Below are 26,184 nucleotides of genomic sequence, written 5' to 3' on the forward strand. Positions count from 1 at the left end.
CCACACAAATTTATGGTTGACCTGGACACCCTGGAGTTATTTATTATATAAATATTATTGGCAGCACTGTTCTTATTTTTGCGATTTGGCAAACAAAACATAATATAAAGACATAAGAAACAAATAAAAAAAACTTTTATTTTGACCAAAATTCATTACATCTGTTGAATCTCATGGATGCTTTGATTCAAAACATTCCTGAAGACCCTCAACTGGAACATCTGCCACCAGTCAGGATGCATCTGGTACAAAACAAATTATTTAATGTAGAGATTATTGTATGAATGTTTGCTATTAATCCAAAGCCTCTGAACCAACTGTCACAAATCTGTTCCAAAGCATTGCTGATATACATTATACAGTGCTTTTTCTTGTACAGCATGAAGTCTTATTCTGTCACCAAACATGCTCACAGTATGCATAAACTAAACATTTCCATTTGCCATCATTTCTCTACAAAACACACAGCTGCTTTTAAACCTAATGAAACTTACTGATGTTTTGTAAGATGCGTTAGTGTAGGTTTTATCAAACAGCTTGCTATAAATCTTTGTTTCCCAGATGTTTTTTTTTCATTCCATCATCTGTGAACGATTATAATGTTTTAGACCTGTTTCATTGTGCTCATAATTGCGCTTAACATTTGTTTTTTTTACCCGTGTATTTATGCATTCATTTTATTTGATCAGGTCAACAAAATCGGTCTCTTTTGTGTTGAAAAATTATTAGACTTGTCCCTATAGTAAAGGATAACAAAACTATTTGAAATGTGTGTAACCCCCCCAAAAAAATAAAGTTTTACCCCAAGGAAACAGGACTTTAAAAAATTCTGTGGAGTAATGCATATGGAATCATTTTTTATTTTATATAATTTTTTTTCATCATTATCAGTTTTTTAATCATTGTTATTTTACAAAGTAACTCTAATTATATATATATATATATATATATATATATATATATATATATATATATATATATATATATATATATATGTGTGTGTGTGTGTGTGTGTGTATATATATATATATATATACACACACACACATATATATATAATATATATATATATATATATATATATATATATATATATATATATGTGTGTGTGTGTGTGTGTGTGTGTGTGTGTGTGTGTGTGTGTGTGTGTGTGTGTGTATATATATATATATATATATATATATATATATATATATATATATATATAATTTATTTATTTATTTTTATTAAAACCAAGGCAAATATTCTCTTTTTTTTTTTTTTTATGTGTGCAATGGTTATTTAACTGTGTTTGCTACATTTTTGCTCAAAGCATTGCAAGTTGAATATATTTTATTGAGGAGCATGAGCAATACAGAATGTTTATCCTACTCTGGTAAAGGACTTTCTAGTGGAATGAGCGGTTTTGACAAAGTCCTGCTTTATCATGAGGAAACAAAACTCAAACTGTTTCTCTACACAAAGATCTATTCACAGCCTGCACACACGCATTGCATGGTTCAGGAAGATACAGTCAAATAAACAGTAGGTTCATCCGAATAATACTGGCAGCTGTTCAGTCAGGGAGTGTGTTTGAGCTGACAAACTTTGTTTTATCATATGGTTCACTCTGGGAATAACAAATTGCATGTAAAAGTGTGTGAAACCCCCAACACGTACTTACAGATATCTGGGGAATATATATATATATATTTTTTTTAAAACAGTAGAACCTTGTGCTTTTCACAGTCAAATTTTGTGGATCATATTACAGCAAAGGATTTACTGATGCAAAGTTACTGTACTGTAGAAAACCACATTTGTTTCATTTAACTCTGCTCAGCTTTGAATGAAAGGACATATCTATGATATACAAACAAGTCTCTTAAATAAACACAGTGGTTTTGTATTGTATTTTTAGTTTATTTTTATTCTTTTTTTTTACACTTTTTGCGATTATATTATCATAAGTACAAAAAAATACCAAAATGAAGTAAAATCCTGTGTGTGTGTGTGTGTGTGTGTGTGTGTGTGTGTGTGTGTGTGTGTGTGTGTGTGTGTGTGTGTGTGTGTGTGTGTGTGAAGAGAGATAGTTGTTATTATTTTTGCAAAATTTTGCCATTCAAAACCATCTCCCTTTAAAAAACATTTGAGCTTTGTTCTTATTCCTTAGATACATTTATGAATATTTTATACTTGCTAGTCATGACTATTCATAATCAGACCCTTAAACAATATTGTCATAATCTAAAAGGTGTGAACATGTTTTTTGTAAACATGTTGGTTTCCTTGCAACTCACAGAAACATATCAGTGGGTGGATTAGCTATGCTAAAATGCCCCTGTGTGTTAGAGTACGTGACTGTTGAATGTCGGATTGGCGTCCCATCCAGAGAGTATTCCAACCTCATGCCTAGAGTTCCCAGGATATGCTCTGGATCTATCGCAAACTTAACCATGATAAAATTACAATTGAAGACAAATTACTAAATAATAGACCTAAGTTCTATCCTCGTTTAAAAAAAGATATGTGTTGTGACTCAGGAGCCAGTAAAGTGATAATAGTTTGCTAGAGTAAACAAGTTAGCTGATGGTATGATCAACAAAAAGAAGATTTTGCAGGTCAGTAGCAACTGCATTAGCCAAATCAGAAAGCTTTTTTCCTTTAATCGGGTTGTTTTTACAGGATTGGAATATGCATTACTGTTTTAATGTCATTAAATCCTGAGCACAGTTAATTGCTACATATACCCGAGTTGTCCTTAGAGAAAAGTGCTCCTCTGTAAGTACAAAAAGTTAGGAGAGCAGACAGAAGATTTTCAACACCACCCAAAACTGTATTAGAGATTCAGATGCTTTGCAGCAAAAATGATGCATTTTTCAATGCTCTTTATTTTGAGTAAGTGCTCTCTAAACAATCTCTATAAGTCTTTATACATAGCTATAAGTCATAAAAGGTTGTATGCAAATGATGCTCTTGTGTGACACAGATAAGATCTCTGATCTCGAATGTAAAAATCGAGCTTGTAAAAATAGTAGCATACAAATAGATGCAGATACAGATGACACCTCCTTTCAGTGTTGGTGCAATTCTTTATTCTAAAAAAACCTTTGAAAGTACCTGAAAGAACTCGTGAAATTGTAGATTTAATTGTCTCGGATACACGTTTTCTTTATTGCAACATATTACATATCTAACTTTTAACTCCATCGTAAATAAATGATATCAATTTCTATCTTTTTTTTTTGTTGTGCTACTATTTCTATAAGCTATTCGATATCAGAGATCTTGTCTGTATCACACAAGAGCACAAGAGCACAAGTGCAAATGATGCTCTTGTGCGATATCAGAGATCTTGTCTGTATCGCACAAGAGCATAATTTGCATGCAACCTTTTTATGACTTATAGCTATGTATAAAGACTAATAAAGATCGTTTAGAGAGCGCTTACTCAAAATAAAAAGCATTGAGAAACGCATATCTTTTGCTGCAAACCATCTGAATCTCTAATACAGTTTCAGGAGGTTTTGTCAATCTTCTGTCTGCTCTCCTAGCCTGTTTTAGATAAAGTTTCCCTTCATGATACACTCACACACATGCAATGAAGTGGCCATCTCAGAACTGGAAGGCTCAGAGGGATCTTTGTTCACATGATAAAGCCATTGCAGTTACCATGGCAACACAAATCCAAATCTGCTCTTCTAAAAAGCCAGGCTCATCTGAGTATAGCCATTAACACAAAAGCAACAGTGACACAAATCTCCTTATTCACTGTTTTTTTTTGTTGCCTTATATTTAAATGATACAGGCACTATAACACACTTATGGATTAGCCTCAAACATTCATTTAATAATTAAAGAGGAAATGAGAAGTGTTTTTCCAAGCTAAGCGAAAGCTATGCCTAAATAAACATGCTGTGCAATGCAAACTCGTTAGGCATAGCTGCTGAGGGTGATGTCCTGAGGAGTGTTGTTTCTGCTGCAGATGTGTTTGTGTGTGCATTCATCTGTGGAATGCAGCCAAAATGTAGATATTCCTTTAGCTTGCCTTTTAACTCTACTCCTATTCTTTGTGTGCTGTGTACAGTATTTGTCTTCCTATCTCCACCCTCGTCTCTTCCTCTCTTTCTGGCTGTGTATTGGCTTTGGCAGCACTGGGGAGGAGATGTGATGTGCTGCATATCGATGGTGTGCTGCAGCACTGCGTCAGGTGCGATTTGCCAGCTCCTCCTGAGCGGACGGAGGCATCAATCGCCCTCGCTTGCCTTTACCACCGAGCCAATCAGACAACCATTCCCCGTCTCTTCCCCCCCCCGCCCATGACTAGGATGAGCCAGCATGCGGCTGTGAGCCGTTACATTACACTGGCTCTTTGTGTGCACTGTGAACACTGTTGTCTAACAATTTATTTACCACCCAAACATCAGCCGGTTTAACGGTCTTACGCGGTGGTGGTACTGCTGTTGCCCAAAGGGTTTTCACATTTGTCTGTGTTTATATTGTTAACCCATTCACTCCTTAAAACCATTCCAGGCCTGAATCTCTAATAACATGGCACCATGTAGTTTTCCATTGATATGGTGCTGAATAAAGTATAGATAGTTAATGCTTCAACATTTGATACATTGAGTGGTACTGTATTGTAACCTCTATTTTCAAGTTTAATGCCTCTGGAATTGGAGAGATGTTCAGCTCTGTTGTTCTGCTAACTTACCCTTATACCTCTCAAGGGCTGACACAGCGGGTCTGCTGTATTGTGTGCACCAGAGCACCCTGCCAGAAGCTTACTGACCTGAATGCATTTCTCTGAATCATCCAGTCACCTCCTGCTTGCTCTCTCTCTCTCTCTCTCTCTCTCTCTCTCTCTCTCTCTCCTCTCCCTCTTTCTCTTCCCTCTGCCAACAGACTGAGCATTCACGGTCATGCAGGTTCCAACACCCAGTCTGACAAAACTTCTTCTCCTAAGGGTGATCACACTGACACTATGACCTACATACTCAAATGTGTGCTGTTCTTTATGGGTCATGTGCAGTTGTACATTGCCTCATGGTTAATAAACATTGTACAAGCAGTCTATTTGAGTTGGTTGGGGGTTTTTTTATTTTGGTTTTTTTGTTTGCTGGTGGTTCTGACTGATTTGCATCTTTAGAAATGTTTACACTTTGCATTTTTCGTATATATATATAATTTTTTTATGAGTCCATGGATTCATATCCAAAATGTGGAGAAAAACATTTGCACATACAAAAGACTTTCCAGAAGAAAATGAGGCGCCAGTGTGACGTTCAGCAAAAACAGGATATCCTTCCAAAATAGACTAAAGGACAAGACAAAAACTTATCAGTGAGACTGCCAAGAGACCTACAACAACATCAAAGTAGCTGCTGGAATATCTGGCAAGTACTGGTGACTTCCTGCATGATCAGTTGCAGTGGAAGTTGGAAGCGATTGCTTTTTTAATCAAATCATTCTAAATCATCTGACAAAATATGTTACCTGATTGTGCATAATTCTAAGATGTTTGGTGCATGTAAAAATAGCTATTCACTCAAAGAACACCATATCCTCAGTGATACATGGTGGTGGTAGCATCCATGTTATGGAATCATAGATAGATCTCAGACAGCTAAAGGCAAATATTCTTCTCATTTTCTAGCATAATAACAACCCAAAGCACAAATCCAAGTCATAAAAAAGACAGTGTTTAAAAAAAGGTTATCAATATCTTAGAACAGCCTAGTCAGAGCTCAAATTTAAATGATTGTGAAGTGACTGAAAACAACCTCTTCTTTTCGCAAGACAGAGTGGAATTGCCGAATCAAGATATACTAAGTTGAAAGACACTTAAAGCAAACATTGCTTAAATAAAGTATTTGTAAAAGGGTATACACATACAGTATATGCAACCATTTTATTGTATGTTTTCCCCTAAAATGTTTCTATTTTGCTTATCATCATTAAATAATGTTAATACAGCTGTGCAGATTGTATACAGAAGAATAAGCATAAACTGTTCTGGCCACAAACTTCATCATCTTAAAGCTTGCAATTTGATCAAATCTCCACACGATGATGTATACACTGAGAAACAATAGCCACAATGAGCTTTTTTCTCAACCACGATGGAGACCATAGATTAAAAAGAGATCACAAATTATGTTTACTGTATACATTTTTATAGGGGTTGTTTTAAGCGGTAAGTGGTGAGTAAATATAGAAAACATAGGGTTGAAGTTGATCTGTGGCTTTTATTTTGCTAGTTCAGCAGAAAAGCTATATTTATTAAAGAATTGCACCAGACTTGCAAGATCTTTTGGCCCTTTTTACCCAAATCCTTATTCACTAAATCACCATCGGAAAGTGTGTCTTCTAGTTAGATGTGCTAACGGCGCAGATTTTCAGCAGACAGAATTAAAGTGAATTGCATTTAGCTAATATGAAGTAGTGACCTGGTAAATTATTAGCATTAGGAAGTGCTTACACCTGAGATTTAAATAATGATAGAACAACGGATCAGGGAAACAGTAAGGAGGTTAGTTAGTACCAAATTGACATTTTTCCATTTCTTTAGTATAATATAGCATTGTGAGACAAAAAGTTACTGAATCCAGAACACACTCTGAAATTGTAGCTCAGGGGGTTGAGGCATTGGACCTTTGTTATAAGGTTGCGAGTTGAAATCTGAGCACCACCAAGCTGGCACTGGTGGACCCTTAAACTTCAGCTGCTCACTTGTATAAATGTAAGTCACTCTGGATAAGGAAGCCTGCCAAATGGAATAAAAAATTTAATTATCGGAAAAAAATATTTGGATGTTTTCTGTTATCTAGCTTTATGTTGTTTAATGTAGCACCAGGGTTCTGAAGGAACGTTGTCTCATTTCGCTGTGTACTGTGTCAGCTATATATGGTTGAAATGACAATAAAAGCTTCTTGACTTGACTTGACTTGACTACTGATTATTCAGAAAAAGGAATTTGATTGTATATGAGAAGTAATTTTGACAGAAAACAAAATGTGGGTTATAGGTACAATTTACAATTAGTTCCAGCAGACTGTTTAAATTACAATGTAAACGGTAATAATAACTTTAAAAGGGAAAAGGTATACTCTTTAATACGTATGCATGTTCCTTATATAAATGATGTAAATTAATTTTACATAATCCTATTATGAAGGGTGTATAAAATTTTTTAAATTTATTTCAAACTTTGTACTTCCTAAAATGTTATAGGAAGATTGAACTTTATCACAATCAGTTGAACAGGCAGGAGCAAAAGGAGACAGTTTTTAAACACTGTTTGTAGCACTCTATAATGGCTTCACCAGATGCAGAGGAGGTGAAAACTTCTCATTCATTCTGGCACAGGATATAATTTAAGGAGGGGGGCTTACATTTATACACACACACACACACACACACACACACACACACACACACACACACACACACACACACACACACACTCTTAAGTGATTCCAGACACACAGAAATTACTGATATTTTTTGAAAACTTGAAATGGCATGTGGAAAGCAATGAAGAATTGTAGCAGTACAGCACCATTGTATAAGCCCCTTTTCAGGGCGTTCTCTGTTTAACAAAAAGCCCAAAATCACCAGGGATCCCAGGCAGTGGAAATTTTCCCCACCCCTCCAGCAGCTGGGGTGAGAGGTCACAGGCTTGTGTTTTTTTTTCTTCTAGGGGCCACTCAGTGGCTGAAGCATTCGCCTGCCCTCCTCCCTGTCCGCCTTTGTCATGCCAGCAGGAAAAAGCGGTTGCTCTGGTTGGGCCAAAAGCAGCAAAACCTGTAGTCAGAGCAAGTTACTCTATAGGGAGATGTAGGGAATGCTGTCCTGCATAATCCATCAGCTATGCAACTGCAACGTCTCCCTCTATTCGTACAGTCCTTCTTAAACTCAACCCACAAATTCCAGAGTTTTTGCAAAAAATACAGTGCAGAAGTGATGAATGTGTGCTGGGGCTGCCCTGTGTATAATGCAGGGGCTGCATCAGAATCCAGCTGCAGTGTGAAGGACTGTCAGTGTGGATTTAGCAGGCCTAATTACATTTTTTTTATCATTTAAGAGCAATGTTTACAGATATTCAGATTGTCTTTAGTCCTGATAATTGCACAGCCATGCAGGTCTAAAGAAGACCCATTTTAGGCTTATTTAGAAAGACACTTTATTTTTGTAAGAAAACATAGGACTATGTTCGTGTATAGACTAGGCAAAAAACCTTGTAAGCAATGTAATTGGATTAGGTGATAAAAGCTTCACACAAGGCAATTTTTTCACACTTGTGAAAAACATGGGGGTGGCACATGCATACCTAAATACAATTGATCATATATTATATTATATACGCATATTATATTACTAGTAATTATTACACATATCACAAAAAAGTATCTTAACTTACCATAATGCAGAATTAGTGGGAACCCTAAGACACATATTATATGGAGTGAGTGTGAAAAATCACCTGTTGCAATAAACCTATAATTTAAATAGGACTCTTGATATTTTCTTTTAAATTAAGCTTTCTCTTTGCTGACATTTTCCTAGTCTTCTACTTTCTCATCATTTGTCTTTCTCACTTTCCAACAAACTTTCCAGTGATGTTTGTTTTGTAGTCATACAGCTTGTGGTCTTAATTTATCGATGCATATAAGTGCAGGAAATTAGCATAGCAAAACTAGCAGCCTAGTGATTGTGGACTTCTGGCTTAGGTAATACATAATAAGGCCAGATAAGTGTCAAATCATAATAACAGCTCACAGAAACAAAATAATGTTCATTTTTGTCATTCGAAATGTAATATCTCACATTTATTAAGTTTCTCTGGCAATACAGAGCACTCTCTAAGCACTGCGATAATGTAGATTAATCTGCGAGAGAAGGCAGATATAGCTCAGTCAGTATCATAGACAGACAAGGCGAGGAGAAAGGTTGGGGGGAAGTAGACTAGACATGTTGCTGAAACACTCTGGAGAATCTGCATGATAACCACAGTGTACACAACAACCAGTCTAAAGGTAAATTACGCTGGGTGTATGTTACAAGGCAATGTTTTCATTTGAAGGTCCTTCATTTCATAATAGCACTTTAATGCAGCTACAGAGAACTGAAATAATGTGTGGAGAAGTGGCTCCTGTTCTAATTCATGAAACAGAGCTTTCAATTATCTCACTCTGCAACTATTTCTAATGTGAAACATAGACTACAACAGCATATGAATTGAATTTCTGCATCATTTCACACTGCTCACCTTCACTGTTCTAACACTCAGTAATATGTTGGTAAGCGATATAAACTAAGAGGTGACTATGGAAATTGTCACTTCATCCAAATACATTTCTAATCCTGTGTGCCTCAACAGGAACTAAGGCGCCTATAAGGTCAAGTGAGTTATCTTCATGAATATTTATTGAATCCCCATTAACAGAGGCTAAATCTCTCTCCCCAGCCTCCTGCTGAGTGCATACTATTCTCTCGAGACAGAGATAGAGAGAGGGAAAGGAGATAAGGTTGGCTCTCCTGGGACTAAATACACGCAGCTGTTGAATGCCAAACTCAGTGCAGAGATCAAAAGTGACAAGGAAAAAACGGGTGACCGGGTGTTACTTAAAAAACACGATATATCTAAAAATGACCCTACATGTTTCAAATACCTCCTAAATAAGAGTTATGCCACAGGAGCTAGTTATTTAAGTTTTAGCTCAGATGATGGGTGAGGGGGTGTAGATTCGTCTATGTCATGCATCAGAAGCAAGGGTGGGTGATTCATCAGTTTTTATCCCACAGCCCATTAGACCCCCCCACATAAAAGGCAGTAGAATGCCATCTCCCAGCTTAAGAGTGATATGGCATATGGTGTATTGGGAGTAATTAAGAGCACACAGAGTAAGACGGCTGGAGGTTAATTACAAAACAGTGCATTATCGTAATTATATCTTGGTTATTTCTGCAAACTGTGAGCCCATTTGGAATACCCATACCTACAAAGACATAATTTTGTCATTTTGCTTGATCTTATTAATTTATACATAGAGACATAGAGATACTTCTTCTCTGTCTATTTAAAAGTTGTTTCTTTTCTTTTCTTTGCTAAAAAAAAAAAAAAAAAAAAAAAAGGTTTTGGTTCCAAACAGCAATTGTACAGCTTGTGTGAGGAAAAACCTATTTAGTTTTTTTTTTCTGGATAGTTTACAGTCCTGACTCACCTTACGTCAACCCCACAGCTCTATTGATTTATATGGGGAGAGTACCGTTGTGATGGGTCGAGAAACAGGATCTGAGCATAGAACTGAAGTGACAGTACGGATTCACCCATCCCTGAAGGTCATATCCAGCCATCAGTAGCCACGATTGATCTTTCCAGGCCTTTTATCCTCAACAAGAAACATTCTTTGTTAAAGTCTATTGACTGACCTAATATATTATGGGTTTTTTCGGGTAATTGATCTCCAGATATAATATCTTCTTTTATTCATATTGAACTATAATTTACTGTGCAGTAAATTTTTTAAAGGGTGTGTCAGCAAAGGTCTTACTGGTGCAAGGGAGTGCTGTAAAGCAGTTATGTCTGAGCCCTGCCACTCCACCTACTGGTCACATTGAGATCCTGCAGCTGCTCCAGTCACATTACTATAGCAACGTGTTTCCAGGGAGATTGCATTCACTTATACTTAATATAAAATTTTTCAGGAAACCTGTCTCTCATGGCAAATGTTATACTTCCTTTGTAAGGCTTTTCGTTCTGAATTACAAAGGTTTGCATTGCAAACAATATTTTCACATTCATTTAACTTTTATTTCAGCATCATCGATCGTATGTCAATAGTATTATACTTATTAACTCCAGATTGTCTTGATTGAAACACAGCACAATTCAGTGCTATAGCAATACAAAAAACATTGATCTAAACATCATAGACCTAGGTAGACTTGTGAATGTTGATATATGAGCACTGACACATTTATTAGTCTTTTAAGACCATTGTAACTTTAATTTTTTAAATAATGTTGGTCAATGTTTGGAGATATTTAATTAATTACTAGCTTTCTACAATGAACTGTTGTTCAAAACCATACACCCAATAAAGAAAATTAAGACATTTTTAGCTAATCTTTTGTTGATGCAGAACAAAAGTGCATCCCGTACGGGACTGACTTTACTGATATTGTGTACTTACAGTCTGTACTGTACCGCACCGCCTCAGTTATCTACAAAAACATAAAACACATCTTGTTATGATTAGATTTGTAACTATTACTGACTCAAATCAGGATCAGGGGCAAAGAACAACCTTGATATGATAATGACGTTTAGGGTGTTTTCAGCATGTTTGCTGTCCACTTCTGGCTGTAGTCTAATTGAGGCGTTTCTCTAATCCCCTGTCTGTGTGCACCCCTGTGCTACTGTGTCTCCTCGTACTAACACACACACACACACACACACACACACACACACACACACACACACACACACACACACACACACACACACACACACACACACAACACACAAACACACACGTTTTTTTTTTAGTTTCTGGTGGCCAGAAAGGCAATTTAGATGCTAATGATATTCACTGGGACAACAAAGAGCAGCAGCTCTTCTGGAGGGCCCCATTTTTAACCCCTCAGCCATTCAGAGAAAAAACACAGCACCAGTAATATCACTGCTTCACTTGATATTATTCTGGCTTTTAAAAAAATAAAAAAATAAAAGCTTCATTTCCTTGTTCAACAATGGTTATTGGACAGATCCCTAGGCAAGATATTGTGAGAAATTCAGAAACTGCAATTGAACTATTCAAGATATTCTCATTATGTAATTGAAGATAGTCCCCACGGGTGAAGAGAAAACTGAATATCAATGAAAAACATCCAGGCAATAATAATCCTGATCTGGAGTCTCATTTTTTAACTCCTACCATCTGTTCAATGTGATGCCTTATTAACATCTGGCACAGATGGTCAAAAACACACACCAACATACACTTGCACATACACACACCAATATGGCCATTCAGCTGATACCCTGGGGCAGAAGTGCCAGTTAATTCACAGAATCGTATGAGTGCAATACATTTTTACACAAACACGGCAACCAACTTTTGACAAACCCTTCAAAAGTCTTATCTATGCTTCCACATTTCACATAAGACTGTATTTCTACTTCTCTGGTTTAAGAGACTTGAAGCATGTTGAATTGCAGTGTGCTGGACATAGGAGAGGGCCCAAGCACCAGATGTAGCTGAGTTGATATGTGGCCCAGGCCGGTGTTGTGCAGTGATGAGGGACCAGTAAGCTCCACCCTAATTTCTCCTGCTGAGCCAGGCCATTGTGATATGGGACAGAAGCTCACCAGTCCCCATCTGTCCACTCTGCACTAACACACATTCTCTCATTTATTAGTCAAACAACAATCTGCTCCCCCTGGCACTCCCAGTGCTGACACACGTTCCCCTACCTGGCTTCAATTTAATCTGGATTCTTAGCTTTTTCATTTGAAAGAAAGTATCTTCTCATATAATGACTTCATTGCAAAAATAAGGTATTTCTCTCAAACAAACAGGTTATTCAAGAGAAGTATGATGTTTACATGGTGTAACTGAGATTTTTAACACAAGGCACTGAACTGAACTGAACTCTGCCACCTATCTCTGAAAAAAGGCAGCAGTCTCATTGTTTCTCGCCATGAAAAGTCCACAATATATAATAAAAGTACAGGAAGCATATCATAACTTGTGACAACATAATAATGTCTGTTGTTAGTAGTTTCAGTGTATAAAGTGTTTGACCACAGAATTGTACAAGGAAAAAGGGTCAAAGAAAACACTCTTGCACTCTTTCCAGCTAATCCATATCTAATGACTTTTTTCTTAACTGAGAAATAAATAGAAAGCTATGTCCATAGAATACTGTAGATATGTTTTTTGTAGTGATTCTTTTCTTTTTGGGGAAAAAAACCCCAACATTTAAACTTTTAGATAAATGTTAATTAAATTCCAAAAAGTCCAATGTGAGATTGGAGTTAAATGAGTTTCAGTTTTCCTATGAAATAAGTTTCTGTTTTTGTTAATGGAAAAGTCTGTTCTCTGGTAGTCACACATTGCCTGCATATTTCCAAGAAAGAGATTAGGTTTATAAAAACCTGTGTGATTAGATCTCTTAGCTAGCATATTTTTTTTACAATTTCATGCATTGTCAATTAGATAGCTATTACATTCAAGCTAGAGGTTGGAACTATGGAATCTGAGTTATGCAACAGCACACTACGGAGTTATCATCTAACCAAATGGTACTGCCTTCTGCCTTCTCATATGTGCCTATATCTCTTTTATCTAAACCTGATCTAATTTCTTGTTGACAAAAACACACACTAACACAAAGCAAAAATGCACAGACTCATACTGAAACTACTCTCCATAAGCATTAATGAACCAGTAAAAGGCTTAACCAGAGCATGATAAAATGTGGTGATTTTGGCTTCGAAAAGTGACATTACACTGCAGCTGATTTCCTGAGCACTGTGACTAAGATCAAACATGGTCCAAGATGTGCTCATAGATGAAATCACAGCTCATATAGAGCAGAGAATGTGAGCACCATGCAACAGCAATGCCTTGGAGATAAAGCTCTGTCCGAAATCCAGCCCTTTACAGCAAAAATTACTAAATGTTCATTCATCCAGTTTTACACTTAACAAAACTGATAAACTGCACAAAGGGTAAAGAGCCAAACACACAGCCTGTGGATAATGAGTGATACAGCAACACAAACACACACATTCCCCCTACTTATATAACATTTCTTTGTCATTTCAGTGTTTTGGCAATAATGTTAATGCTGCTTGGAACCGAGACACACAAATATATGGGGTGTGTGTGTGTGTGTGTGTGTGTGTGTGTGTGTGTGTGTGTGTGTGTGTGTGTGTGTGTGTGTGTGTGCGTGTGTGTGTGTGTGCGCGCGCGCAAGAAAGAGAATGAAAGAAAGAGAGAGAAAGTAAAAGAGAGAGAGAGCAAGGAGAGAGAGAGAGAGAGAGAGAGAGAGAGAGAGAGAGAGAGAGAGAGAGACAGACAGACAGACAGACAGACAGACAGACAGACAGACAGACAGACAGACAGAGAGAGAGAGATGGAGACGATAAAGAATTTTAAGCATGGAAATGTTGCCAATCCCCAGTGTCAATCTTCAACCTTGCCTTATTTAGGCAGTCAGTGTGTGCTTACAGAAGGTGATGGGAGGAGTGTGTTCTTTGATTTACCTGCAATACACACACCATGCTGACTAGGTGTGATTGCAGCTTCTTTTCCAGCTATAATAACATCTGCCAATCAGTCGAGTATGTGACCAAACCAAGGCTTTAAGATTAGTGCTCTGACAGCAAAACATGTTCTTACCTGGCTTGACACCTGGCCCTGGCTCCGGCCTCCCCTCACCCTCCCACTCCTGCTGGTGCTCCTCCCATCACTCATGCTGACAGATTGGATTGCCTTTTTAGGGAATCACTGCTATGGACTTGCTGTGAATGGCAATGGAGTCCCCTTCCTCTGTATTGTTTCTCCCCCCTGTGGATCAAAAATCAATCCCACTCTTCTTCCTCTTCCTCCACCTCCTCATTGCTGTCCAGGCAGAGCCTCCACACTGCCCAGAGGCAGCTCACTGCCAAAGCAGAAAAATATTCTTTGCTAAACACTAAAATCATGTTATAGCATTCTTACACAGGATTACAAATCCCTAGCTGAGGAGGTTTTGCCTATAAATGAGATGAAGGCACAAGAGTGGAAGAAACACATAAAACGTTTTTTCATTTTTTTTTTTGCAGTGTAAAAATAACAAGATATAGAAATCCGATCGTCATAACCATGACTGAATACAGAACATCCATCATAGATTTATATCCTCTTCTGCTGTTATAATAACCTTCTCTTCTGGAAAGACTGTGTGTGTGTGTGTGTGTGTGTGTGTGTGTGTGTGTGTGTGTGTGTGTGTGTGTGTGTGTGTGTGTGTGTGTGTGTGTGTATGAGACTGCATTACAGTATATATCAGTATGACTTAGATCATCCATCATTAACAGCAGCCAATTTGGCTTGTGGAAGGGATTCTTTAATGTTTTGCTGCTGACTATCAAGTGTAATATTTTAACTGTAACAGACATTTTATGGACCTTTCAATATAATATAAATATGTAAATTGACTCTACTTCACAGCCTTCCGTTCCATTAGAAAGAATGCAGAGAGCATGCAGTTTTATTTAGATTGAATATTACAAAAGCTATTATAAATAGATACCATTAATTTGCTATTTTCTCGATGTGATGTATAAATGCAATGGAGACCTGACTCCTTTTAATAGTCTACATGCCCAGTTTTCCCATCTGGTACTTTTTATGTATCATATACATGTAAATGGTATGAGAATAATTTTATTTTTCAATAAATAAAGATGCAAAGATACAAACAATCTCTCAGAGTCTATGTGGTAAAATACAACCTCTTGCTGTGGTGTGTAAAGGCTCAAGCAAAACAATAACAATTAAATCACTTTAAAGGCCTGTGCCTGACCCTGCATTATTTTTTGTATGTGTGTTAGCTGGGTTTAGATGGAAAGTTATATGACTGATGGGTGAAAAGAATGCACAAAAAATTAGGGAAGATTTCTTATGCCAAAGGATGAGTGGCAGGAGAAGCAGCTCAGACAGAAAGACTGCCAGAATACTAAGCGCTTGTGATTCAATACTCTGTAAACCACAGAAGCTTTTAAACCCAGACTTGATGCCCTCTCTGCAGTTTCCATACACCTAATAGAAAAATTAGCAGAAATAACAGAGATCCTGCATGTTTCACAGATACACATGGAAAACAGTCGTTCACTAAATTCTTTTCTTTCTTCGTTTAACACTAATTGGTGATAAAACCCAGAAATAGAGTCCTCTGGGTGACTGATGTAGTATAAAGTGCAAAGCTTGTTAAGGAGCAAGGGTTATTTATTTGATGGAAACTGTGAAACTTTTACCCAGTTTAACTAAGTAATGTGGTATTTTCTGTTTCAGAGAAAAATGTTATGATAGCAGTTGCTTGAAGTTCTAAATCTAATAATATTTACCAATTATTTATAATATTTAAATTGCAAGAAAGCGGAAGTTATCTTAAATCGGTCACTTTGTTTTTACATTAACAAGTAACTGATGGCTATTGATTTACCCAACAAACCCCAATACTACTAACAAAAGTGCTCCTTTAACTCACATACATAAACATCTGCTGGTTATAGAAACAAGAAAGTATTGATATTTCATCACTAATATTTCCTCCTATTGGACAATAACACCTGAAGAAGCTATTTTTGAGAACCTTGTCCTGAAGTTGTGTGACAAGCCAAAAGAGTAAACAGGTTTGGAAACGGCATATGTCCCAGAGTGCACAGAGCCCTGGAGGGTAACGAAACACACCCTCTGACTTCCAGAAAAACACAGCAGACTAACTGTGTGCTCACTGAGCCTCCATGCTTTGATGACTAAGTTTGGCAATAACTACCTGCTGCTCTTGTCCATATATGGAACGTGAGACATGAGAAAAGGAAAGAAGCTCCACCCAGAAGGCCTTGAACAGGCAATTGTTTGTCATATAAACACTGTACAGATGAGAGAGCATGGGAGTGTTGAGGTTTGAGAGAAAATTTAACTGTTACTGTGTATTCATGCACAAGGGTGTAATAGCGAGTGAGAGATCAAAATAAATTTCAAATCTAAAACTAAGGTGTATATGTATATGTATATGTATGTGTGTATGTGTATATATATATATATATATATATATATATATATATTTATATTTATATTTATATGTATATATGTATGTATGTATGTATATGTGTGTGTGTGTGAGAGAGAGAGAGAGAGAGAGAGAGAGAGAGAGAGAGAGAGAGAGAGAGAGAGACTCAGTGACAGAGATGCTGTAATGTAAAAACAGTTGAATGCACAAACCCTAGTCAGCCAGCTAAATGAACACAAAGCTTCAGTCACCATTTCCTCTGCCAAGGCTGACTATATAAGGTTAAGATTTTACTGTCATTTCAGGCCACTTCCTCCTTGCTTGCTGTTATGTAGATCAACAGCACACCATTCCCTACTTCTCTGTGTCAGCAACAAATCACTAACAACATCAGTAACTGTACCAGAATCAACACAATCATTTCACACAATTACAGAAATATTAAGAAGAGTGTGAAGAAAAATGTACTTTAAAGGCACACTTGCATATTACTTGACATCTGAGGTAAAACAGAAGTAAAAATATTTAAAACTGCCTAGCACCGCTTAGCAAACACAAGTACAATCTTTTTCATTTCAGAAAGCTTGATTTCCTTGAGAAAGATCCATGTGACACAAGCCTTGAATTCTTGACATTGTTACCATGTGACACACTTAAAGATTTCCTTTTATGGTGGTTGCTGTTACATCGACTAGAGGGTGAGGCTTCTGCACTGCCAAAGTGCACAAACGGTCTAAAGCTAAGCCTTTGAGGAAATAAATACGATAGCTATAAATGTGACCTATCTGTGGTTTGTACACAAGAGGACTGCAGAAACTTCTTTAAATGTACAGAACTGCTCTGTGCTCTATCTTCCTGTTTCTGCACTTTTGGTAAACAAATTTAAATGGACGTTACAAGATGTTCTGTTTCACTGAATTAGGGTTTGGCTTATTATTTAGAGTTAAAAGCAACAACAGGCAACAGAAATGAATCAATAGTTGGGTTCAGGTTTTACAGAACACTACACAGATGAGGTAGCTGTTTAAAATGTGATAATTGAAGCACTGTGTTTATACAGTGTAGTGTTGTCTTTTCTCACTGCTGTGCAAGCAGCAGGTTATAGCAGGGCAGAATTAAAAGCAGTCAGTACATGCAGCTCGTGCATTCCAGCACTGGCCAGGCCCTCCTGTGGCTTAACATGCTTGAATGTGATTTCCTGTACAAACTTGCAGGGAAAGGTATCCCTCAGAAACTTACTTCCTGTTCAGAATGCTTCAGTCATTCCCTTATTTGGCAACTCGAGTTACCATGTGCCTGGAGGCTGTGTGTACCATGCTATGATATCTGATGTTCATTTTAGAGGCAGTTTTGATTTAAGTTGATTGTTAGTATTTACATGTGCCAGTTTTTCTAAATAAACTCAATTTGTTTCGAAGAGTACAGCATGGCTAAGACGAGAAAGAAGACTTAAACAATAAGCACACACTGACATAAAGAAAAGGCTACTTATAACAGCAGGTCTGAGGAGCTGGTGATATGTGCACATAACCCAAATAGAGTTCTCTGCCAAGTTTTCTCTTGGAACCTGGCCCTGGTGTGCAGCAATAGAGCAGGAGTTAGTCAGGGACAGAAGTATTCGGGATGCCAATACCTCATGGCTCTCCCCTACAATGACATCAGCAATAACATCCAGGCTTGCAATGAATATACAAGAGGCTTTGATGTAGCCAGTTAGTATATTAAGCTTAGTATTGTAGTAATTTGGTTGTCATTTTAAGTCACCTGTAAGTGGTGTCAGTGAAATGGCTATAAAGGTAAAGAATTGTCAACCTAATTATGCAGTAAACTTTTAGATTTTCAGAAAAGATCTTAGTGACAGACTCAATGTATACTTCAAATAAATATCAAAACCACAGACCACAGCTAGGCAATGATCTCAATTTGTCAAAATGATTTTTAATAGAGTTAAACAGTAATGGGTTAGTTTTACTTTGGAGACATTACTCAATATCCTGTAAGAGGTTTGGTCAGTGTTTGCTGAAAGTGGCAGGATTTGATACTTGATGCTTGGACAGATTTGTTGACAAGATATCTGACATAATATTGCAAACTCGATAATGTCATTGGACAATTATTCATCTGGATATATTTCTTAATATTTTAATCCTCCTATTCATTTTAAACAGGAGCAAATGTGGCCAGGATGAGTAAGGCATATCTGGGGATGGCTTTACATATCCTGGCCTCATATTCACTCTTGCTTTAAATGAATTATTAATTTATGATTGAAATAAGATAAATTTAAGATTAAAGATTATACACTGCTAGAACATAAGCTGTTGCATTCTTCATATTGCTGTCTACCTCATAGCTTTATTTTCATCAGGACAAAGTCATACAAATGAAGAAATGAAACTTTTTAAAGACAAATAGTTTTGCTAACTGACTCTGTTAAACGGATCACTTCTAAAATGTAAATAAAAAATGTATATCTTTACAGCAGGGACTGTGCTCCATGTGTGGCCCAGTTTGTGGGCATCTGAACATGATGTTAATAAGCCATTGATCTGCATTGATTTTGCAGGCACTTAAGTAATTGCACCAACACTCCACCTCCTCACATGCAGTGGGTACAGTAGCTGTCACTCTATATAAGAGCAAAATGGCACAGAGGGCGACAAGTCCAAAGTCGGAAGTATCAGCATGCCAGAGTCCATGTGAGAAGGTCAATCTGGTCAAGCATGTGGCGTGGTGACATGAGACACTCAACACCTTGTAAATCTTTGCAGCCATAAGAGGCACCTTTGGTACCCTTAAAGCTATCACTTAGAAGAGGAAGTGAAGCAGTGATATGTCGAAACACAGGACAGAGCAACTATTGATGCACAGAAGAATCAAATGAGGAAGCTGGGTTTTTCCTTTAAAAATTTTGTGATCTTTATCATATCCTGTTCAGGGGGTGCTGAACAGTTTTTTTACTATTTGCATCATTATATAGTGTGCTTCTATGTTGTCCTTGAAATAAGGCATGGTCTGTAAAAGATGGTGACATTACAACTCACTAATTTACATCCTGCTTAACTTGGTTATCCCATAAGCCAAAAAACATCTATTCCTTATATTCCTGAAAAACGTGAGTCTTTAATGGCTGTGTATTCGATGTAAGAGTATATGAATCCATCTGGGACATAAATTGGAACCTAATCCAATCTGAAGGCTGGGAAGCCAGCTGGTAGAGTGAAATGTGACTTCCTTGTTCCTGACTTGATTCACAAGCTCTATGTAGTCAGTCGAGATGCACATTTAAGTGTTTAAAAAATCAATGTATAACAGCAGTTCTATCAATCAATGCTCCATTTACCATCACTAGGGAAGCCACTGGCTGCCTGTGATGCTAAGAGGGTGTGTAAGAAGAGCATTCCATGAAAAAGGGGGTAGGGTAGAGTGTGCTTCTGTGTAATCCTTACAATTGCTAATGCTGAAGGATAGGCTACTTTTTGTGATTATGACAATAGAAGACCACAAGCCTCATTATAGTAGTGTGCACTAAGACCTATGTTTTGACAAGTATTTACAGAAGCTTAGATATACACAGACACAGACACACAAACTTTATAAATGCCTCAGAAGCAAGACTGCAAAAGAACAAATTCAAGAACATCATAACCTAAATATGATCGTACATTTAGCTGGATTTAAACTTTAATAAAAAATGTGAATGTTGTTAGGAGTGGGATAACGAGCCATAGTGATCAATGCAAAAGGGTGGTGGTCCTTAAAGGAGATGCATATCTGCTGAAACACAACCCCAGATAGACTTCCTTGGAAAAAATCAAGTCAAAAGTAAAAAAAAAAAAAAAAAGAGTAAACATTGCTTTATATATGTATTCATGCGACTGTGCTAAAGTTCAATAGCAAACTAAATAAAAAATATATTTAAAAACTTATTGTTGACAAGTAAAGCACTACTTTTAAAGTCAGTCTTTTGAGGCTACTTTGTCTGAAAGGAGGATGGACTTGTAGGATTCTTTGTGGGGGAGGGCTGCCAAAGTTTTTCTTGCAGCATGTATATCCTATGAAATGAAGTTCTTTTAACCTTAAACTTAAATAGTGAGGTAGAACTCATTCCTGCAACTACCATGTGCAGAAACTAATCCCCCAACACTCCCCATTTGATTGGGACTGCAGGAAATAAAAAATGAAATAGTTTGTATGCTATTTTAATAGAATCAAATGTATTCTCTAATTACTTTTTATATTTACAATATTCAATGTATATTTAACATTTTCTTAAATATAACATTGGACCAAATGAATATCTAAAACGAAATACACCTGAGACTTGTATAGAGATTTATAATATGGAAAACAGCCTTTGCTGACAGGATGAGTGATTTGTTTGGATTTATGGAAGTACAGTTCCATTGTTTATCATCAGATAAGGTTCGACCTAGTCAGCTGTTTCTGTTAATAACTACCATTTACAAATGTATTGTATACTCAGGTATACAAGTTTTACTCACTGGTTATATATTAAAAGTCAGATGTATATCATTGTAGAGAACTGTTCATGTTTACTCTAAAACTCATAGGGTTTATGCAGACATTATGCCTTTTCAATGCAACTTTTGAAAGATGATCAAGCTGCAAACAATAAGAGGTGCCTAAGCGATATATGTTTACAACATCTATCGAGAGGACACTAAAGCGATCAATGGGATATCAGTACTTTGACCCTAGAAAGGCTGGGCCTTTTTATATAAAGCCATAAAATTATTGCAATGCCATACTACATTACACACCTTACAATCCATGTTAGCTCACCTGTTGTCTCTCACCAGTGAGTCATATAGCAAGAATTATAGTTTATGCTTACTGTAATCAAAGACAAGTATTTCTTTTTATTATTCATAACCATTTGAAGGTCCCACTCAAGGTTCAATACAGAAGCTAAAGGAACACACAGCCCCTCTCATTGTAGAGGCTATGCTTTTCACCCACCCTCCTGCTTACCAAGTGGCACTATAGAGAAGCATTTATAATTCTAATATCCGTGTATATGTATATGTGTATCATGTATATGCAGAAATATGACAAAAATAAATGACTTGTTAATCCTTTGCTACAATTGCAATGTGAACACATTTAGCTCACATCCTGTTATCCATTACTGAAGCTTGGTTCATTCATTCATTTTTCACACACTGTATGAATGAAAAGAAGCATGCAACCGTGTTATTTTTACACAAACACCTTGTAGCAAAAGAATGTGTTTAAATACAGATATTTCGCAACAAAATAGTGATTATGGGTTAAGCATGCAGGCCTCTTTTCCCTGTACGAGCCCAGCTTCCCCTTCTTTTCACTCTCAAGTTGCAAGAAGCCAGTGGACCGCTGTGCACGCGACAGTCGGGTGTGTGACGCCGGACCAATCAGGCGACAGAGATCCGAAAGTTTACCTTTTATGGCTAGAGCCGGGCATGTGGAGCGGTATATAAACGCGTGCCCAGCACTCCCACTTCACTTTGAGCTCCTCCACACGCAGCTAGTGCGGAATATCATCTGCCCAACCAATTCTTTTCTTAAGCCGACAAACCCAAAATCTAAAGGTAAGATTTCTTTTACATTACTATCAATAGTATTCAGTTAAATTACTAATTATGCAGGCTTTATATTTAATATATGTGAAACATCTGGATGAGTTAAAAATAAATGGGGTATTTTACTTATTGTAGTAGTAAATAAAGTACTATAATTTGTATATATTGCCTTGAATGTATTTCCAACTCTATTTGGAAATATATGACGAGATACCAAACGGTTCTGTTGCGCGCACGTGATTTGCTTTAAAGGGCAAAAAAAAAAAGCCTTAATTAATTATAAGTAAATAAGTTGGTGTTTAAACCGTGAATTTCACTCTGCATTTAATGACTTGGCTGAAGATGATCGACTTTCCGGCTTCTTTATGCCTTCGCTGCAGTAGGGTGTGACCTACTTGGTTAACGTTTCTGCTTAGCTAACTAGCATGCTAACTAGCATTCAGTAGGCGCCATTACCCGGTCGTCCTTCACACATTACAACGCAAATGTCCCCGCAGTGACTCGGAACGGCCTGGGCTTCAATTCGAATTTTAATCGAGTTTCCTGTGTTCAGGACATCGAATCGTTTTGCACCAACCACGCCGGCTTTAATAGTTGCCTGTCTGGTTGCATTTTTCTTTCACAAGAATCCGACAGTTTGCAGATGAAGGTGTGGCCCGTTTAACCAACATTAACTAAATAACGGATTGGTTATGAGCATGCTTCACATCAGCTCTGATTTTAAGCCACAAAAAAAGGGTTTGTCCTTGAACCTGAATAAAATACGGGATTAATTTGATATTTAAGAGCCATTTTAAAAGGCGGTCAGACGGATGTAACAACGTCATGGCTGCGGAGTCATGGCGCAGTCTCGTTAATAAGAAATAATTGCTGATGTGGGGTTAAACCGGCATTAGGAGGCAGTGCAACTCTTTCAGGGAGTGTCCATGGATATGAACTTCGTAGCCCGTTCCTTTTTATTGAACCTCCCCCCCCCCGGCTGCCATACCACCGGCAGTCGCAAAGCGGCTCAAACCATTGCCTTTTATGGTAATAGCGAGCATGTAGAGGTACTTCCTTTGTCTGGCGTGCATTGTTCATTTAGCGCCCTCTAGTGGTCATGATGGAATGCAAGACTAACGGAAACAGGAAGTTCTGGTTTAGTGTGGTCACATGGTTACTGGATGTGCTGCTGCTTTTCTTTGTCTTAATTTTCCCCTCTTTTTGTTTAGTTCAGCCATGGATGATGAAATTGCCGCACTGGTTGTTGACAACGGATCCGGTATGTGCAAGGCCGGATTTGCTGGAGATGATGCTCCCCGTGCTGTCTTTCCATCCATTGTGGGACGCCCAAGACACCAGGTATAACTTTTTATTATTATTCTGCATTACAAAATTATTTACTTCTGCATTTCATTAAAATTAACTTTAATTTTGCTTTTTACAGGGTGTGATGGTTGGTATGGGACAGAAGGACAGCTATGTTGGTGATGAGGCTCAGAGCAAAAGGGGTATCCTGACCCTGAAATACCCCATTGAGCACGGTATTGTCACCAACTGGGATGATATGGAGAAGATCTGGCATCATACCTTCTACAACGAGCTGCGTGTTGCCCCTGAGGAGCACCCCGTCCTGCTTACCGAAGCTCCCCTGAACCCCAAAGCCAACAGGGAAAAGATGACCCAGGTTAGTTTAGTAATGGATTTAAAATGTAAAGTGACTCTACCTTTTGGCTGGTTTTTTCAGAGCTTTTACTTTACTCCTTTAGTTCATTCAATTCATTCCTTCATTCACTTTCTCCAGGCTTCATCTCTTCTGAACTCCTGAGTTTCTCCTCTGTTGGAACCAGCAGGTTACTTGTTCCCTGCCTGGTCTTTCAAAACTTTTACTGCACTGTTTATATAAAAAAAAACACAACACCCGTTTAATTGCCTGACTTGCCGTTTTTTGTTACTTCTAACAGCATGGTTTGTAGTGATGACCTAATGACTGGAACAGAAAATAAACTTCCATTTTTCTAATTTCAGATTATGTTTGAGACCTTCAACACCCCAGCCATGTACGTTGCCATCCAGGCTGTGCTGTCCCTGTACGCCTCTGGTCGTACCACTGGTATTGTGATGGACTCTGGTGATGGTGTGACCCACACTGTGCCCATCTATGAAGGTTACGCTCTTCCCCATGCCATCCTCCGTCTGGACTTGGCTGGTCGTGACCTGACTGACTACCTCATGAAGATCCTGACCGAGAGAGGCTACAGCTTCACTACCACAGCCGAGAGGGAAATTGTCCGTGATATCAAGGAGAAGCTGTGCTATGTTGCTCTTGACTTTGAGCAGGAGATGGGCACTGCTGCCTCTTCTTCCTCCCTGGAGAAGAGCTATGAGCTGCCTGACGGACAGGTCATCACCATTGGTAATGAGAGGTTCAGGTGTCCCGAGGCTCTCTTTCAGCCATCTTTCCTGGGTAAGGATATTTATTTTAAATTAATTCTATAGGTGCAGTTCACTTGTACTATTTTAGGGTTTCTGGAGACATTGTCTAATATAGTATTGATTCTCAGGTATGGAGTCCTGTGGAATCCATGAGACTACCTTCAACTCAATCATGAAGTGTGACGTGGACATCCGTAAGGATCTGTATGCCAACACCGTACTGTCTGGTGGTACCACCATGTACCCAGGCATTGCAGACAGGATGCAGAAGGAAATCACATCCCTGGCCCCCAGCACAATGAAAATTAAGGTGAGCTTTGTTTACATATGGCTTGGTACAAGTGGTGGATAAATGCAGCTGAAGGCTTTGTATGACTAATGCTGATCTTGTACCTGCAGATCATTGCCCCACCTGAGCGCAAATACTCTGTCTGGATCGGAGGCTCCATCCTGGCCTCCCTGTCCACCTTCCAGCAGATGTGGATCAGCAAGCAGGAGTACGATGAGTCCGGACCCTCCATCGTCCACCGCAAATGCTTCTAAACAGACTGTTACCACTTCACGTCGACTCAATCTGCGCAGAGAAATACCTGAAACGACAACATTTGGCATGGCTTTTGTTATTTTTGGCGCTTGACTCAGGATCTAAAAACTGGAACGGTGAAGGTGACGGCAATGTTTTTTGGCAAATAAGCATCCCCGAAGTTCTACAATGCATCTGAGGACTCAAAGTACTTTTTTCTTTTTTTTTTTTTTCCCCCCTTTTGGTTCCTTTTAGTCATTCCAAATGTTTGTTAAATGCATTGTTCAGAAACTTATTTGCCTCTATGAAGGCTGCCCAGTAATTGGGAGCATACTTAACATTGTAGTATTGCTTGTATGTAAATTATGTAACGGAAAACAATGTCTGGGTTTTTGTACTTTCAGCCTTAATCTTAGTCCTTTTGTTTTCTTTGTGTTACAAAATGGAAATACAAAGCTTTACCTTTATTCAAAATGTAAAGGTTCATTCACCTTTGGGCAAATGTAAAAGCTGTATGGAACATGGTGGTACCAGACACTTGGTGGGGCCAACCTGTACACTGACTAATTCAATTCCAATAAAAGTGCACATCTAAGATGAGAATTGTCTTGAGTCTTTTATAAATGTAAAAAGGTGACAGTAAGAGGGGCTTCAGATTCTTATGGTGAACCCTGTAGTTGGTCTTCAGATTAAATTAAACTGCTACTGATCATTACACTTTATTGCAGTTTATAGGGAGTATAGCAAGTACATCACCTCATGGCTCCTGGAATAAAGAAAAGTGACTGCATTCCTTTTCTACAATTTCAAGCACTTGGCAGAATAAGGAAATGTGGGCCTTTAACATCAGTCTCAATGCTATAGTGATGTTCAGTTAGGACTTTGTTTTCCTTTAGA

At 37.9% G+C, this 26,184-nt stretch overlaps 1 protein-coding gene across 1 annotated transcript; it reads left to right on the forward strand.

Moving 5' to 3' along the window:
* The first annotated feature begins 22,098 nt into the window (after window positions 1-22,098).
* Window positions 22,099-25,890, forward strand: actb2 (actin, beta 2). Its single transcript, XM_083524679.1, has 6 exons — window positions 22,099-22,358; window positions 23,561-23,690; window positions 23,776-24,015; window positions 24,357-24,795; window positions 24,893-25,074; window positions 25,164-25,890. Exons 2-6 carry the CDS (start codon window positions 23,568-23,570, stop codon window positions 25,305-25,307), a joined length of 1,128 nt encoding a protein of 375 aa, XP_083380805.1. The 5' UTR covers window positions 22,099-22,358; window positions 23,561-23,567; the 3' UTR covers window positions 25,308-25,890.
* Window positions 25,891-26,184: the final 294 nt, after the last annotated feature.

Source organism: Silurus aristotelis (assembly GCF_946808225.1).
Source record: "Silurus aristotelis genome assembly, chromosome: 21".
Lineage (NCBI taxonomy): Eukaryota > Metazoa > Chordata > Actinopteri > Siluriformes > Siluridae > Silurus > Silurus aristotelis.

Excerpts from the sequence above, each read along its gene's own strand:
- actb2 (XM_083524679.1), top strand. The coding sequence starts at position 23,568 with ATGGATGATGAAATTGCCGCACTGGTTGTTGACAACGGATCCGGTATG. Across the intron at positions 24,016-24,356 it reads ACAGGGAAAAGATGACCCAG|ATTATGTTTGAGACCTTCAA; the intron begins GTTAGTTTAGTA and ends TTCTAATTTCAG. Across the intron at positions 24,796-24,892 it reads CTTTCAGCCATCTTTCCTGG|GTATGGAGTCCTGTGGAATC; the intron begins GTAAGGATATTT and ends ATTGATTCTCAG.